Source organism: Antechinus flavipes, chromosome 3 (genome assembly GCF_016432865.1).
Source record: "Antechinus flavipes isolate AdamAnt ecotype Samford, QLD, Australia chromosome 3, AdamAnt_v2, whole genome shotgun sequence".
NCBI lineage: Eukaryota > Metazoa > Chordata > Mammalia > Dasyuromorphia > Dasyuridae > Antechinus > Antechinus flavipes.
This window is the reverse complement of record NC_067400.1, coordinates 339569517-339586768: the sequence shown is the minus strand read 5'-3', so window position 1 is coordinate 339586768 and position 17252 is coordinate 339569517. Positions and strand designations below refer to the sequence as shown.

At 38.2% G+C, this 17252-nt stretch overlaps 1 protein-coding gene across 1 annotated transcript in view; it reads left to right on the top strand.

Moving 5' to 3' along the window:
- MYO7B (myosin VIIB) overlaps positions 1-17252 on the top strand; it is a 113373-nt gene that overhangs the window by 69461 nt on the left and 26660 nt on the right. Inside the window, 6 exon segments of the mRNA XM_051990624.1 lie at positions 380-499; positions 2425-2598; positions 3668-3895; positions 12690-12857; positions 14936-15053; positions 15167-15293. Coding sequence (XP_051846584.1) covers positions 380-499; positions 2425-2598; positions 3668-3895; positions 12690-12857; positions 14936-15053; positions 15167-15293 — 935 coding nt within the window.

The window sequence follows — 17252 nt, the reverse complement described above, 5'->3', positions numbered from 1 at the left end:
TAGTTGTGTTTCCCTGAGCAAATCATATAACCCCTGTTTGCCTCAGTTTCCCCATCTACAAAATTGGGATAATAATGGCACTTATTGTTGTGAGTGTTGTGAAGATCAGACGAGAGTAATTATGAAGTGTTTAGCACAGTACTTGCACTTGGTAAGCATTATATAAATGTTGGCAATTATTATTTCGCGGATACTAGTTACCCATCTCACACATCCCCTCAGGAAGAAAACTGAGAACTGGGTACAACTGAGAATTTCACAGTGAGAATCTCACCGGTTTCTAACTTGGACTGGGAGGCACTGGATGTTGCTCGGGGGAGCTGCTAGCTTCGTTTGAGCTCATTCTCCCTTCACTGTCCTCTGTCTTTCAACCCTCCAGTACCTGCTCAACTTCATCAGCAAAGGGCCAGTGGGCTACAGATCATTCTGTACAGAGCGGCTGAGGCGAAGCTGTGCCAATGGACTGAGGACTGAGCCTCCCAACTCTCTAGAGCTCCAGGTAGGAGCCATAATCTGGGACAGGTTCTGGGGCCCTGGGAGGGAAGACTAGATTGGTAATGGGGGTTTAACACATGCACAGAATACCTCAGATGGAGTCTCCATGTAGAGGACATGAGTCTCTTCGTGTGGAATCTCCATCACAGGCATTTTGCACCTATACCGGAAAACCCTCATTATATATCTTTCCAGAGAAGCCTTCTGTAGGTAGCGAAGACAGGAGGAGAAGGAAGAGCCTGTCCACATGATCTCCTCCAGTCCTGGGTCCTTCATAGTGTATCCTCAACATTCATCATTTTTCCTGTGTGTGTTCTCTACCCAAAACCCCACAAGAAAGCCATAACTTTCCATGTGCTTTCTGCAGTTGGGGAAGATAGCAAAAAGTCACAGTATTTCCCTAAGGTAGATGATCTCCAAAATTATCAATTACATAATTATTCGGTGTTCACTTTATAGCCAGCACCATGCTAAAAACTGGCATTCCTATTTATGTAGAAATGTGACAACTGGTTACTTTTCAGTATGACTCATGAGTAATCAATTAGGCAAATTACAGTCATTTGGAGTCCCACCAATGAAGCACTGTCTACCACCACACCATAATAAGTCACCATTAGCAAAATCATTTAATTAAGAGGGCTGATGAGGAAGCAAGCAGAGAGGTGATACAAAATGTCACATACAAAAAAATAAAGAATAAATAATTTTTTAAAATGTCACATACATTTTTGGATATGGTCAAAACAGGGATTTGTTTTAACTGTCACAGAGGTTAGGATTTTGGTTTTTTGGGGGGGGAGGGAGGCGAGAGGGTTAGTTCTTTTTTTAATTCAGGAGGGAAAGAAAATAATGACATAAATTGAAAAATTAAGAGTTCAAGAAATCATTTACTTAGAACATGAAAATTGTCTAAATAATAAGGAAGAACCAAATACCTCAATTTAGATCTTCCTGTCACTTAATTGGCTATGTGATCCTGGACACACTTATTTGACTTTCCTAAGTCTTAATTTCTCTCATCTGTAAAACGATGAAAATAATAGCACCGACTTTTCCAGCTTTGTTATGAGGGTCAAATAAGATAGTACAGTTAATACACTTTACAAACTTTGAATAATAATGATAGCAGCTGTTTCTATAGTGTTTTAAAGTTAGCAAATATTACCTTATTTTGTTCTCACAACAACCCTAGAAGGTAGGTGCTATTATTGTTCCTATTTTAAAAGATGAGAAAAGTGATTTCCCAGGAACACACAGCTGCAGCTGGTAAGAGTCTGAGGCAGGATTTGACTCTAAATCCAGTGCTCTGTCCACTACAACATTTATCTGCTTGTGAGTCTCCTTTAAAGCCCCATATAAAGGCTAACTCTAAAAATAATAATAATAATAATTATTACTATTGGCAAGTGCAAACCAGAAAATATTTCTCAATACATGATGTATTCTGGGACCCTCAAATGTCTTGAAGCATCAAATTCTGGAGATTTTTTTCTTTGTTTATGCCCATTAAGGAAGTTTGTGAAGACTTAATAGATAGGTAAGCAATCCTTATAAGTATGTTCTTCAGATGAAAGGCAATATTATTTTTATATTTATTTTCCTTCTTTAACAAATATTCACTGAGTGCCTGCTTTGTGGGAGGCTATGAAGGATGCAGAGATATGTACATCTCAAAGAGTTTAAAGTTGAATAATCACAGGTTACAGGGAGATGGGGCAGAAGTCCATGGTGAGTGGAGAAGACTGGTTAAATGTTGATAGGTAACTATTGATACACACGAGCAAACTAAAATCTTTTTATGCTAAAGGATTTGCACAATTATTCACAATGCACACAAGTGTATAAATCCATGGCTCTTTGGTCTCAGCCTCAACAAAAACATATAGAGAGGCTGAATCCAAGTCTTCTGGGGGAACTTTCTTACAGGCAGTCAAGTCTAAGTCTCGCATTCTTTTCAACGTCACCCTGATGAATGGAGAAAGCCTTACAATTACAGCGGACTCTGCCTCTTCCTCCAAAGAAGTCTGCCAGCATATAGCTGAGAAACTACACATGAAGGATCTTTTTGGGTTTTCCCTCTACATTGCAGTCTATGACAAGGTAACATCAATATTTCTACAAAACACATACATGTGCACACACATGCACATCTACAGACACATAAGCATTCTTTTACTCTGAATACAGATCCACAAAATCTAAGAACTGGAAGGGATCTCAGAGATCACCTAGATTTCCTCAAACACACCTTTATACCTGGCTACTAGACATTCTATGCCCAACCCCCATAACCCAAACATAAACATCACATACCCACTCACCACCTACTTAGGTATTCATAAAACCCAGATGACTCCTGGTCAGACAATGTCACACTCAAGCACTTTCTTATCTAGACACCTATGTTTACATAGTGATGTTCACATTCTCTTAATAAAAAAAAGATTCCTATATATATATATGCATCTATATGTACATCTTTTCTTATATCTTACAGGTATATATGTATATATGTACACACAGAGAGAGTGATTGTACAGAAATTGAAACTTTAAATCCATTGTTTTTTCCATATATATGTGTGTATGTTTATAACATACATTTACATATTTATTTATGATTATATCTTAAAGGTATCTATGTACATACATATACATATACACATATGCACAGATGCAGTGATTGTTATTTATGTGTTACAGTATACACACACACACATACACACAGAGTGATTGTCCAGGATTTGGAATTTTAAATCCAGTATTATTTTCATATTGTGTATGTACACAAATAAATATACAGGGGTGTGTGTGTGTGTGTGTGTGTGTATACATATGTATATATATGTATATATGTATTTATATCTTACAGATACACACACACATACACAGAGTGATTGAACAGGAATTGAAACTTTAAATCCAGTACTCTTTCCATATATATAATATATATGTATATGTATTCATACCCACACATACACACACAGAAATAGAGAGGGACAGAGAGGGAAGGAAGGAGGGAAAGGCAGAGATATAGAAACAAAGAGAGACAGAGCAGAGGGAGGGAGGGACTGAACTGAGAAAGTAAGAAACTTGGATATTTTCTCCTCCTGGTGGAAAGCTGACTTCTGGGTCTCAGAGCCTCCCACATGTCATACTTTGTTCCTCAGGTCTGGTCCTTAGGTGAAGGGCGTGATCATGTGATGGATGCCATCTCCCAGTGTGAACAACTGACCAAGGAGAAGGGGGAGAATGAACGCCAGTCCCCTTGGCGCTTCTTCTTCCGGAAAGAAATTTTAACTCCTTGGCATGACTTCAAGCAGGATCCCGTCAGCACAGAACTCATTTACCGCCAGATTATCCGGGGATTTCGGTTTGGAGAGTACCGCTTGGAGTCGGTGAGAGGGGATTCTTTGAAACCATCAATCTAGCAACTCTTTTGTCTCGTGTGGTTTTTCATTTATGGTATCTTGAAATAAAGCTCTGAAAAGCCAGGCTTTGATAAAGCCCCCTGTTCTTCAAATGGAACTACTTGACTAAGCCTTAAAACCCAAGTCACTCTGGTTTTCAGTGATTAATAATAGGTCCCAGTCCGAGCCTCACTTGTTCATTATTTGGGTTTTTATGGCTCAGATTGAGTGTAAATAGCAATTATTTCTGCTCTGGCCAAAAGCTCTGAGAGTCTTCCCCTCCTAGAGTGATACTTTTGTGAAGGCAAATGAGGTCAGCTTTTGCTTCAATTCTTACCTAGCTTTTAATCACTGAATGGGTGTTGCCTCAAACAAACTGAGACCTGGGGAAAAAAAAACTCAGTTTAAAAAGTCCAAGACCCATTGTATCTGGGGCAATGGTCGTTCATCCTGACCTGTGTTGTGTCACTTTGCACAGCTCTCCCTCAGTTAAATCCAATTCACTTATAAATCAAGACATGGCTCTTCTGATGCCCTTGGTTCTCTTTAAAAGGTTCTTCTTTTAAAGGACAACAGCTATGGGAATCCACAAATATTTAAATACCTACTGCATGCCAAGTATCATGCTATTGGACTAGTGATTCAAAGTAAAAGTAAAATAGATCCTGACCTCAAGGACTTTGCATTCTATATGCTGGTGCATTCCATATATACATACATACATACATACATACACACACACACACACACACATACACACACACAATTTTGACAGCTGAGTGGAAGATGAACTAAAATAGATAGAAACTTGAGGCAGACAAATGAACCAAAAGTTTATTGGTCCAAGACCTGGACCAGGATGGTGATAGTGTCAGAGGAGAAGTAGGAGTATATAAGAGGGATGTTGTGTAGGTAGAATCAGCAGTATTTGACAACAGATTCAGTATGGTAGAGGTAGGGGAAGCAATTGAGAGATAGTGGAGAGTCAAAGATAGTACCTAAATTGTGAGCCTGGATAACTGGGAAGATAGTGGGGTCCCCAGCAATAATAGTAAATTTAGGAAGAAAAGAGGACTTGGGAGAAAAAATAATAAATTCAGCTTTGGATATGTTGAGTTCACTTTATTTTTCTTGTTTTATTTTTGCAACATAGCTGGTGCAGAAATGTGTTTTGCTTGATTTCACAAGTGTAATGAATTTCATGTTGCTTGTCTTCTCAGTGGGTTGGCAAGGGCCTAGAGGGAAGAAGAGAATTTAGAACTCAAAAAATGTGTTAAAAATAAATAAGTAGATAAAAAGAGTTTTTGAAAAAAAGATGAGTATGGGACATTTTGTTTGAAGTATCTAATAGACAGTTAGAGATGTGAATCTGAAGGATAGGAAAGAGATTAGGATTTGGAGAAGTAGGTTTGGGATTTATCAGCATAGAAATTATAATCGAATCTATGGAAGCTGATGAGATAACCAAGCAAAATAGTATAGAGGGAGAAGTCAAGAAAGTCCAGAACAGAGCTTGAAGAACACTCAAAGTTAGTGGGTGAAACTTGGTGGAAGATCCAACAAAGGAGATTGAGAAGATGTGATCTGATAGAAGAAAGTGGTGTCAGAATGACTAATAGTGTCCAAGGCTTCAGAGAGATCAAGGGGAATGAGAATTGGGAAGATCATTGGATTTGACAACTAAGAGACCATTGGTAACTTTGGAGAGAGCAGTTTCAATTGAATAATGAGATTGAAAGCCAGAAGTTAAGTTAAGAAGTTAAGAAGAAAGTGAGAGAAGAGCAAATAAAGATGCCTATCATAGATGGCTTTCTCAAGGATTTTAGCCACAAAAGTCTTGAGAAATATGGGATGATAATTAAAGAGAATGGATGGGTCAAGTGTTTTTTTTGTTTTTTGGGGGTTTTTTTGCAGTTAGGAGAGAAACAGGCCTAATTGTTGGCAGTTGGAAAGCAGCTATTTGTCAGGTAACATTAAAGATAAGTAAGAAAGTGAAAGTGATGGAAAGGGCAATCTATTAGAGAAGACAAAATAGAATGGAATTACTTGTGCATGAAGATAAGTTTGCCTCGAAAATCATAAGGTCAGAGTGATAGGTGGTAGAGTGGATAGAGCACTGGATCTGGAGTCAGAAGAATCTGAGTTCAAATCTAGCCTAGCCTCAAACACTAAATAGTTATGAGACCCTGGGCAAATCACTTAACCTTAATTGCGTCCCCCACCAATACGTGTGTGTGTGTGTGTGTGTGTGTGTGTGTATAAGCAGAATTAAAAGGTCTTATCTATCTATTCATGTGAGACAGAGGTGAAAGAGAAACTAGTGGCAAAAAGTATTTGAATGATGTGAGATGAAGAGGACAGAACTTTGGGTAAATGGCCTCAATTTTTCCAGTGAAATATGAGGCAAACTCAGAGGGTGGGAAGAAAGGGAACTATGAAAAGTTTGAGAAAGGACAAAATGTTTTGAAAAAACCACTGATAGTGAGTTATTTGGGGGAAATGGGGTAAAAGAATTGCATCATTACAGAGAGAAATCAGTTGCAATTAAATTTTTATGGAACCAGTCATCACGATTTTGTGGTTTTCTCCAATTTCTTTCAGCAATTTTTAAGTAAGAGCAAAGGCAATGAGTGTTGAAAGTAATCCTAGGCTTAGGTTTGGCAGAATAGACTCAGTAATGGAAGAAGGAAGTAAGGAATTTGAGAGAAGAGAACAATGTGCAGTAAAATGTGTTCATTAAGGAGTCAAGATGGAGAAGTGAGGAATGCAGTGCAGGGATGACCTGGGAAAGAATTGAGGAACAGAGGGATTCAAGACCAGAATTTGGGGATGAAAGGCACAGGGAGAAGTATAATGACAACAGATTGTGACTAGCTAAAGGAATTGTGGAGTTAATGAAGATGGAGTAAACCTTAAAGGAGGGGAGGTTATTGAGTGATAATGCACTCAAAGGTATGACCATCTCTATGTGTAGCTGAAGTTTGGGAAAGGGAATATGTCATAGGAGATGATGCAATGGATAGAGTGCTGAGCCTAGAGTCAAGAAGATCTAAATTCAAATTCTGCCTTAGACATTTAATGACTATGACCCTGAGCAAATCACTTAATGTCAGTCTGCCTCAGTTTCCTCAACTGTAAAATGCAGATTAATAATAGCAGCTATTTTCCAAAGTTGTTGTGCAAATCAAATGAGACAATCTAGCTGTAAAATATTTAGAACAAAATCTAACATATACCACATGCTATATGCTAGCTATTATTTTTAGTATTATGAGTAAATTGGAGAACTAGGAGATTAGTGTTTGAGAGAATATATATCTGTTGAATATGTATGACAAAAATTGAGATTGGAAAAAATGTGAGTCAGGCTCTAAACTCATTAGGGAAAGAAAAATAGTGTCCTGGATGATGGTCAATAACAACTGACAGAATTTTAAATTGGATAATAAAGAAGGATTAAGTGAAGCTCAAAAGAGAAGAGGTTATTAAGTCAAAGCGCATAAAAATGTCAATGAGGAGCAAAGATATTTCAGGTCCCTTACCTCAGCCAGTGAGGGGGAGATTTGAGTAAAATTGTAACTAGTGCTGGAAAAAGCACCCCATAAAGATATGGCATCAGGAAAGAGGCAGAATATAAAAGGCATGGGAAAGGAAAAGATTTAAGATGAAAACAATTTAGAAGGAATGGGTGGCTTTAGAATGGCTTCTTGGCAGGATTAAGTTGAGGGAGATGGGAATAAAGGATTGGATGGTAGGGAGCAGAGAACAGGTTTGAATAACAACATCTAGAGATTCAGGATCATTAGGATGGGGAATGTATGAGAAACTGGGAGTGTGTTAATGATTAGGAATTGTAATATTCTAGCTAGCTTTCTGGAGGTGTAATGTTCTGGCTAGCTCTCTGAAGGTCCTCCGAATGGGCCTTAGTTTCAGCAGAATAATCACTACAAAAATAGTTAGGAATGAAGTCCATAGTCTTTATTATCTCCTTCACAGTCTGTCTCCTTTGCCTGGGGCACGGCTAGCTTTCTTTGGGACCTTCAGCCGGGCCTTGGTCTCAGTGGAAAAATGATGAAGGCAGGAGAGCCACCATGAGGCTGGTCAAGTCTTCTCCCCTCTGGCTGAGTTTGTCCCCAGTTTATATACTCTATTACAATTAAATTAATTCATCATACTAAGTATAAGCCCATCTTTATATCACCAGGGAACCATTATTTGTTGTAAGATTAAATCAGTCGTACTGAACTAGAGAACTATTAATCACCTTGTTAAACTAGATAACCATTGTCTTATCAATTCCACTGAATTAACACCTTGTTGCAAGAATCCTTGCATCAAGTATATTTCTCCAGAGTTCTGACCCATTACAAGGAATGAGGCTTGGTAGGTTATTATTATCCTTAAGGTTTTGGTTTTAGGGGTAAGTCTTCTTAAGGCTGTAGGCAGCAGAGAGCTCAAAGAAATGATAGTCTCTCACTCTCCAGCACAGGCAGGACAAATCAGGAGCCCACATGAACTCAAATGGCATAACACCAATGTAGTAACAAAGCACTTCCCCTAAGAGATTTGGGGTACACTTTCCCACAAAGATACATAGATTTGGAGGGGGGTAAAGAGTGAACATAACCCTAAGAAAATATATATGTATAAGGAATACAACTGATCAAAAGAATTTACAACTCCAAAATAACAGAACCTCAAGATTCTTACTTTCTCTGAAGAATCTTTCCAAAGTTCAATTCAAGGCATGGGGTCCATGACTGACAAGGGATTCTGCAACTAATCTAAGCTGACACTCCTTAAATGCGAGTATCTCAGCTGAAAAAGAAGCTTTTCTAGATTTATTTCTCTCAGGGAACATCATAGGACCAATTTGCTGCTAGGTGAGGGTAAACAAGACTTGCATACAAAAAACTTTCAAGAATAATATGAAGCTGTGTTAGATCATGGGATTCCAATTATAGGTATAATAGGAGATCTTAATCAGTGTGGGCTAAAATAATCAAGGAAGACTTCATGGAAAAGGGAGAACTTAATGTGCGCCTTAAGCTTGAGTAAAATTTGGGCTAACTAGGAATAGAAGAAGATAGAGGAAAAAATGACATAAGCTAGGACCCAAAAGCTGAATACCTAAAAGAAAGCATAGTGCATGGACATGTTAAGAAAATTTCCCTGGCTAGAACAGGAGTTTAGAAATTGAGTTGGATTATCTCTATTCTATTTTTATTCTGCTATCTGATTTTCAGATAGTCATTCCCTCTCTCTTAGCCAGAGGGTTGAACTAGATAATAACAAACATTCTTTGAGCTTTTCCATGTGATAATTCCATAACTAGATTTTTCTTGGAAAAGCAGAGGGTCAAATGAATATCTCTGGGTACCTGACAGATCCCAGACCTAATACAAGTACCAGTACATTTTATTTCACTAACAGTAGGGTCAGGACTATTATCAGCGCATCATTAAGCTTGAATCAGGACCCAACAATGCGTCTGAGTCTATAAAAAGCAATTGTTATCTGAACAGGAGATCCTGCCTTTTTCTACCTGAGATGGTTTAGAAGAGAGAAGGGTCCTAATAGGAGGCAGGGGGCTGTATCAAATGGCCTCTCCAAGTCATGTTTTTTGCTGGATTTTCTTTCTATCCTACCTACTTTCACTCTCTACCTCCCTAGGGATTAAGTGGACCCAGGACTGATTGTAGGAAATAATGAAGAACTGTAAATTGAGTTGAACTGAACATGGGCCCCAAAAGGAGAGGAGAGCAAGGCTTAAGGAGAAAAAGAACCCTTTTACTCTGCTGAGTTCTGTCTAAGAGCCCCTGTCTGTATCTTATATATGAGAGAGAGGAATTGTGGGATATGAGAGAGAGGGATTATGGGTTTCTTCCCAGAGTGATCTCTGGCCCTAAGAGTTTCAAGGGAAGTGTGAATTCACAAAGTTACAAAGTTTACTTTGTGAATCTCCCATACTTGTGAACTTCAATGAGTAAAGGTGTGAACACAAGCATTGTATCAATTAGTTCTACTTAGTACTTTGTTTCAGGTTCTGGCCCAAAACATCAACTCTAATGAGTTAGCAGTTTGTAAAGATTCCAACATCTCCCCCTTTCTTTTGTTTTAGAACATAAGGTGGTCATGACCTCCCTGACTTCTCAAGGAGGTGAGAACCTCCCCAAAAAAGTGATCATGCCTTCCCTGACACCTTAGGAAGGGAGATGAAAACATCAAAGGAAATAGGAAGTCAAATCAGATTAGCAGGTTTCTGAAGGGGCTCACTTGAAACAGGTACACATAAATCCATCAATATGGGCCAGAACTTTGAAACAGATATACATGGTATACATAAATCCATCAATATGGGAGGCATTACACATAATTTACATAAGCACATAGCAATATAACACAGGCTAGTAGTGATGTAAAAAATAACATGAATGAACATGAAAATTTAAGTACTGCAATAGTCTCATCAACAATTTTTCATCTCAAGAAATCCAATGATTCGTGCAACTACATAAAATACATAATAAGCACATAGCAATATAACACAGGCTAATAGTAATGTAACAAATAACATGAATTAACCTGAAAATTTATACATGTCCATAAGTCCTAGAAATAGTCCAAAAGGATTCCACTGTCCATTAGTTCATGTGCCAGGAATCCAATAGTTCCTGTAAGCTCTGAAGTATTGCAAAAGTCTCATCAACAATTTTTCATCTCAAGGAATCCAGTGATTCTTGCTGGTTTTTCAAGAACTAAAACAGTCTCATCTTGTGTTAGGAAATCCAATGATTCCTGAAGATTTTAAAAGTCCTTTTAACAGTCTCATTGACAGCCATGCTCTTTCAGTATCAGATGCTTCTTAAATCTCCTTTGTTTTGAAGTTTTTCTCTTTCTCTATTTCATCTCAGGAAATCCAATGATTGTTGCTGGTTTTTCAGGAACTGAAAGCCAAAGATTTTAAAGTTCTTTTGACCGTCTCATTGTCAGCCATGTGATTCCTTCTCCACCTGTGGAAATATAAGCAGACCCTTTTCCCCAAGCAGTTAACCTATCTAATTCCCTTCTATTTACCACTTTTGGGATGTCTCCTCATCATCTGGTAATTACATTGGAGCTATTTGCACTGGATATTGCCTTGTTGTCTTAAAAGGCCTGTATTCTCCCCGACTGTAATCCTGATTGCTTTTCTGTTGGTTGATGACATCAGAGTCCTGAATTTCTAAAGTCTCTCTGGGTGTAACCTCAGCTACTATCATGCCCCACCTGTCCTTTGATTGATACCTTGGAGCTGGGTCCTGCCTCTCATTCCTCTGGGTCAACCTACATTCAGAGGCCCAGTGAAAGCCTCAATTACATTTTAGACATGGGGTTTTGGGTTTTCTCTCACCCTGTCTTCTCACTCTATCTCCATATCTACATTGAGCTCTCAAATGTCCAAGTTTTCCACACTGAAAACATCGATGAGTTTCTCTAGAATTCCTTTGCCAAGAAGGACCCTGTCTTTTCATATTCATCATAGTCTGGGTTTGATAAGCATTTCACTGTGGCACAGCGTCTTATGATTTCCTCTAAAGGAGCATCTTTGTCTAGTACCCATATAATTCTTTTGCAAACCTCATTGGCATTTTCCTTAGCCAAATGTCTGGTCATTATTTCTGTTGCTGCATTGTCTCCAATGGTTCTTATTACAGCTGTTTGTACACGTCCCACAAAATCAGCAAAAGGTTCATTGGGACCTTGCTCTATTTTTGTAAAAGCTTTACTTCCATCTTGCTGTCCAGGAAGAGAATTCCAAGCTTTTATTGCAAGCTTTTATTGGTCCCTGTTCAGGCACCAAAATGTGGTGGTTTTGTTCTTCTTTAAAATAATAATAGTTCTCTCTGGGAGAAGGTAGGTTTCTCGAGGAGATTTTCTGGAGGCAGCCTTAGTTTCAGTTCAGATAAATAATTACCCCAAATGCAGCCAGCTGGTAAAAATACAAATGTTTATTTCTCCTTCCAAGTCTTGTCTCTTTCCTTGGCCCAGATAGCTAGATTCTTAGAGGCCTATCTCTGCTTGGTTCCAAGAGCTCCCTCCGAATGTTTCCAAATCCAAAGGTTTTGTCTTTCAGCCTCTGTCTCTGCTTTCTTCAGCTTCCAGCCAGCACAAAGATGGAATGAATCTCTTATCTTCCGAAGTAATTCTCTCCTGGCTCTAGCTCAACTCTGACCTGTGGCTTCTTCTGACTTGATGCTCTCATCTCCATGTAATTTGGCTGAATTCTGAACATCTGTCCCATCTTAGCTGAAATTCTACTTTAACTCTTTTAACACAATTTCTTTGTTGTACTCACCCTAATTTCTAGGTTGAGGAGTCTTTTCCATTGGATCAGGATCAGAGGCTTTTCCATGGAATCAGGATTTTGTCAGGCCCTGTTCGGGCGCCAAAATGCTGAGTTCTGTCTGAGAGCCTCTGTCTGTATCTTATATATGAGAGAAAGGAATTGTGGGATATGAGAGAGAGAGGAATTATGGGTTTCTCCCCAGAGTGCTCTCTGGCCCTAAGAGCTTCAAGGGAAGTGTGAATTCACAAAGTTACAAAGTTTACTTTGTGAATCTCCCATACTTGTGAACTCCAATGAGTAAAGGTGTGAACACAAGCATTGTATCAATTAATTCTACTTAGTACCTTGTTTCAGGTTCTGGCCCAAAACATCAACTCTAATGAGTTAGCAGTTTGTAAAGATTCCAACATTACTCTCCCATCAGACTACCTAAGACCAACTGAACTTTTACAGGAGGAGGACCTGATAGAGGTAGTAGCCAAACACTGCTACATTGAATTTGGGAGTTCCATCCAAAGAAGTGACATCCAGAAGACCCTTTCCACCTGCATCCCTGGGAAGATACTCAAGACAAAGTCACAGGAACAGTGGGTCAACCTTGTGACTGCAGCCTGTGCAAAGGTCAGAACCTCCAAATGGCAGCCATTTTTTCTCCATTGAATTTCACTTTTAACACTTACCATATTCTTGACACTCTAGAGAATACAGTGATGATGTGATATAGTCTGTCCCTTGAAAGAGCTTACAGTAAAGGATGACAGTTAAATAACAAAGGAGGTAACAAGCACGTATGTGTTCAGAGTAGGAGAGAGATTCCTGGGGGCTAGAGAAATCCAGGAACTACTAAAAATCATAATAAAGAAGGGGAAGGAAAATATGAACCACATGAACATCTCTGGCATCATTTTATTTGCTAGAGAAACATTGTGTCCTTCGGACTTGCCTGGGCACTACTCAGGGGCTCTGACCAGGAGCTCTCCATGGTATGAGCTCCAATATTAAAAGACCTGCTTTGTCTGGATAGCACAATCCATAGTGCTAATATCTCATTTAATGAACAAAAGGTAATCCTATTTAATTCATTGTTATAGAGTCTATAATCAAGGCAGCTAACATGAGCTAACCAAGAGGCAGGAAGGGTTTCCAAAATCTAGAAGAACGGTCATCAGTCTTACTAAGTCAGGACTCTAAGAACAAAACAGAAAAGTATGGCTTAAATCAGGTAAAAATTCAAGAGATTGAGTATCCAAATAGATTTATGCTTGAACAAAGAGATAATTCCAATTTGCTCACTCTTCACCAAGTGAGCAAGTTATAGTCCTTCGGATTCCTAATTTGGGGCTAACCCCCATATCCTTGGGAGCAGCTGGGTGGTGCAATAGATAAAGCACTATGCCTAAGGTCAAATGTTTCTTCAGACACTTACTAGCTATTTGATCCTGGACAATTTACTTAACCTTGTTTGCCTTAGTTTCCTCATCTGTAAAATGATCCAGAGAAGAAAATGGCAAACCACTCCAGTATCTTTGCCACGAAAACCCCAAAAGGAATCACAAAGAGCCAGACATGACTGAAATAACTGAACAACAACAAAACCACCTTCTTTTTCTTTTGAATGAACTTAAATTATGGACAGCTCTGAAATATCACTAGTATTTTGCCCACGAGAAAAAAAAAAACTATATAGTACTAGAGAAAGTACATTGAGGGCAGGGATCACACCATTTTTAGCTTTCCTAGAGAGAAAGCTAAAGGCACTAGTCTATAAGACAAACATAATTCAAGGTTGATGTGAGAACAAAATGTTCCATTTGTCTACTTTTACAATTAAGATTAGGAAACATGATATTCTGTTTAATAAGTATAACATACAATAAAGATTGGCTGGTTCTATGTTCTATTTTCTAAGGATATTAGAATAAAAATGAAGGAAATGAAGAGGAAGAGACAGGGATGAGAAAAAAAGCCAAGTGAGAGAGAGAAAGACAAATACAGGGAAAAGAAGCATACAAAATGTGAGAGAGAAAGAGAAACACAGGGAAATGAAGCAAAAAAAAAATTAGATACATCCACAGAGTTCAGGCACAGAGAAACATCCAAGGAAAGGGAAATAGAAAAAACAAAATCTAGGAACAAACAGACAGAACAAACACAAAGGGAGGTATACACAGAGATGGAATATATACACAAGGAATTTCATGAACTAAGATCTTCATCTCATGGTTTTCTCAGATGGTGGCACAAGAAGTTTTTAAATCTATATTGTAATTTTGTAAGCAAAGACAATATATTTTTTGATACTGTATGAAAGTCTACATGATATTATATAAGGCTTTATGAAATTCATGTTTATTCAATCATTCATTCATTCAACAAATGTTTATGAGTTGACTTTTATGTTCCAAACTCTCTGAGATATAGAAATTTATCAAATATCCATTGTAACTTTGTATATTACAGGAAGAAAAACTCCATTATGGGTTATATATGGCCCCCATAATGGAGTTTTCCTACTTGCAGTATTCAAGATCATAATGAATGCTTAATAAATGTCTGTGTCTTGAAGAGTATTTGGTACATAAAAGTCATTCCATAAATATTTATTGGATGAATGAATAAATGTTTGAATGAATAAGTTACTAAGTGGATTAATGAAAATGCAAGCTGTTGGTTATCACAAAATGTTTTCTCCATTTTAGGTTCCCTACATTCAAAGTCACTCCTCTCCACTATTGGTAAAGGAAGAAATTGTGACTATGGTTTGTTTTCAGTGGCCTCTACTATTCTCCAAGTTTTTTGAAGTTAACAAAATTTCAGGTAATAACAGGTAATTGGGAAAGGGAAAATGGGGATAGGGAGGTAGAATGGGACAGAACTGAATCAGGGCACCATCCCTACTGCTCATGAAGGATATGGCATCCCATTTACAGGGCCCAGTCTGCCCAAGAATCAACTGATTTTGGCCATTAATTGGAAAGGTCTCTGCTTCCTCGACAAATCAGAGAAGAAACTTTTGGACCTGACTTTCCCAGAGATTACTGGCATAGTCACCAACAGGTTAGTGCCCTGAGCCAAAAAGAGATCTTTACTTGCCATCTGCCCTTTGGAGGAGCAAGGCTAACTATGTGTCCTTGAGCAAAACATTTAACCTCTCTAGACCTCAGTCCCCTTAACAGTAAAATAAAGGGATTGTACTAGATTAGTTCATCAACAAATTTTTATTAAGCACTTACTATGTGCTAGGCACTCTGCTAAAGGCTGAAGATACAAAGAGAAGCAAAAAGAAAGATGATCCCTGCCCTCAAAGAGTCTGCCTTCTTTTGAAAAAACAACAAAAAAGGAGAGCTGAAAGGTGGGGAGGGAGAGAAAGAGGTGCCTGAATTGGGTCAAAATGGTAGCTAAGTCTAGAGAATCAGGGATGGCTAATCTGGGGCCTTTTCCCCAAAATAGAGGTCATGGAATGAACTCACCAATGAAGATCCACAGGAATCCCAGACTGAATGGCCTCTAAGCCAATTTCCAGCTCTAAAATCTTATCATCCTATGATGAGAGTGGGCTTAATGGTCAGGGGTGGTAGAACCACTGATTCTCTCAAATCCTTGGATAAATCAGAAATGATAGAAGTGGAAATTCTTCATAGGAATATCTGTTGGTCAGTTATGATTATTGATCCTTTTCTGTCTGGGGGCTGTTCCTCAAAGAGAAAAATTCAGAATCCTCACCCTACCGATTGTCACCCCAAAATAATTATCTGTCTGACTTCTGAACTTCATTTCTTTTACTTAATCACTATTCTTTCCAAGTTTGTATTAAAATACAGATGCCCTAGGAAGAGATGGTAACACATCAAGTCCCTAATATTTCAGTGTGAATAAATTGATCAGATCTTCCTTTTTGCTCAGGAAAGTTGTAGCAATATAAAGATTTGGGTACTGAAAAGTTGGAAAGCAGAGGATGTGAAATATGGACTGATAGATGAGGGACATACATATGACTAAACTTCACAGTTTGTTAAGGAATAGCCCTTAACAAGAGCTGATCCTATCCATTCTCAGACCACTTCAATCACTTAGCTTCCATTTCTTCTTTTTCCCTTAAAGAAATTTTATTATTTATTTTAAACATTAATTTTGAAATTTTGAGTTTCAAATTCTCTTCCTCCCTCCTTTCCCTCTCACCCAGTAAGAAAACAAGCAAAATGATATTAATTATATATACAAAATGTATTTCAATTTTTGCCATATTGCAAAAAAAGCAAGAAATATAAAGTGAAAAAAGTATGTTTCAGTCTCCACTCAAAGTTCATCAGTTCTTTCTCTCACTTTTCATCATGAATCTTTCAAAATTGTCTTGGATCATCATATTGACCAGAGTATTAGCCTCCATTTCTCATATGTCCATCAGAAATTCAAAGCTAGTCCAGCAGATCCTCTCTTTCAGTGTTCTGTCTCTTAGTGGGGCAATGAGAAGGGGATGTAATTGTAAAACAGTTCTATTAATTGTGAGAAATCCAAGCAGAAGACATACCTACCACCATCTGCCTCCCTAAAAGTTACCTCAGCTTATACTGAAGAATGATGTTTCCCATCGCTTCAAAAACATGAAAAACTTCTTCCCAACTCTCCTTTTGTACTGGCATTAATCATATAACCAAGACATTTTATTTATAATCATACATATGATAAGAGGAGACTCTATTAGGAGGTAAATAATATATGAAACACCGAATGCTGTGGGCAGCAACCAAGAGGATCAGATTTCTATTTCCTCCTGTCTCTTTCTCCCTGACTGAGTAGAGTGGGCACCATAATTCAGCAGTAGCAGCTCTCCAGGGTCCTGAAAGAAAGGGATCCAGGATTCATTAAGCAACTAGGTGGTATAATAGATAGAACGCTGGACCTGGAGCCAGGAAAACCTGAGTTTTAATTCAGTCTTAGATATTTACAAGATGTGTGATCATAGGCGAGTCACTTAACCTCAGTCAGTCTTAGTTTGTTCATCTATGAAATAGGAAT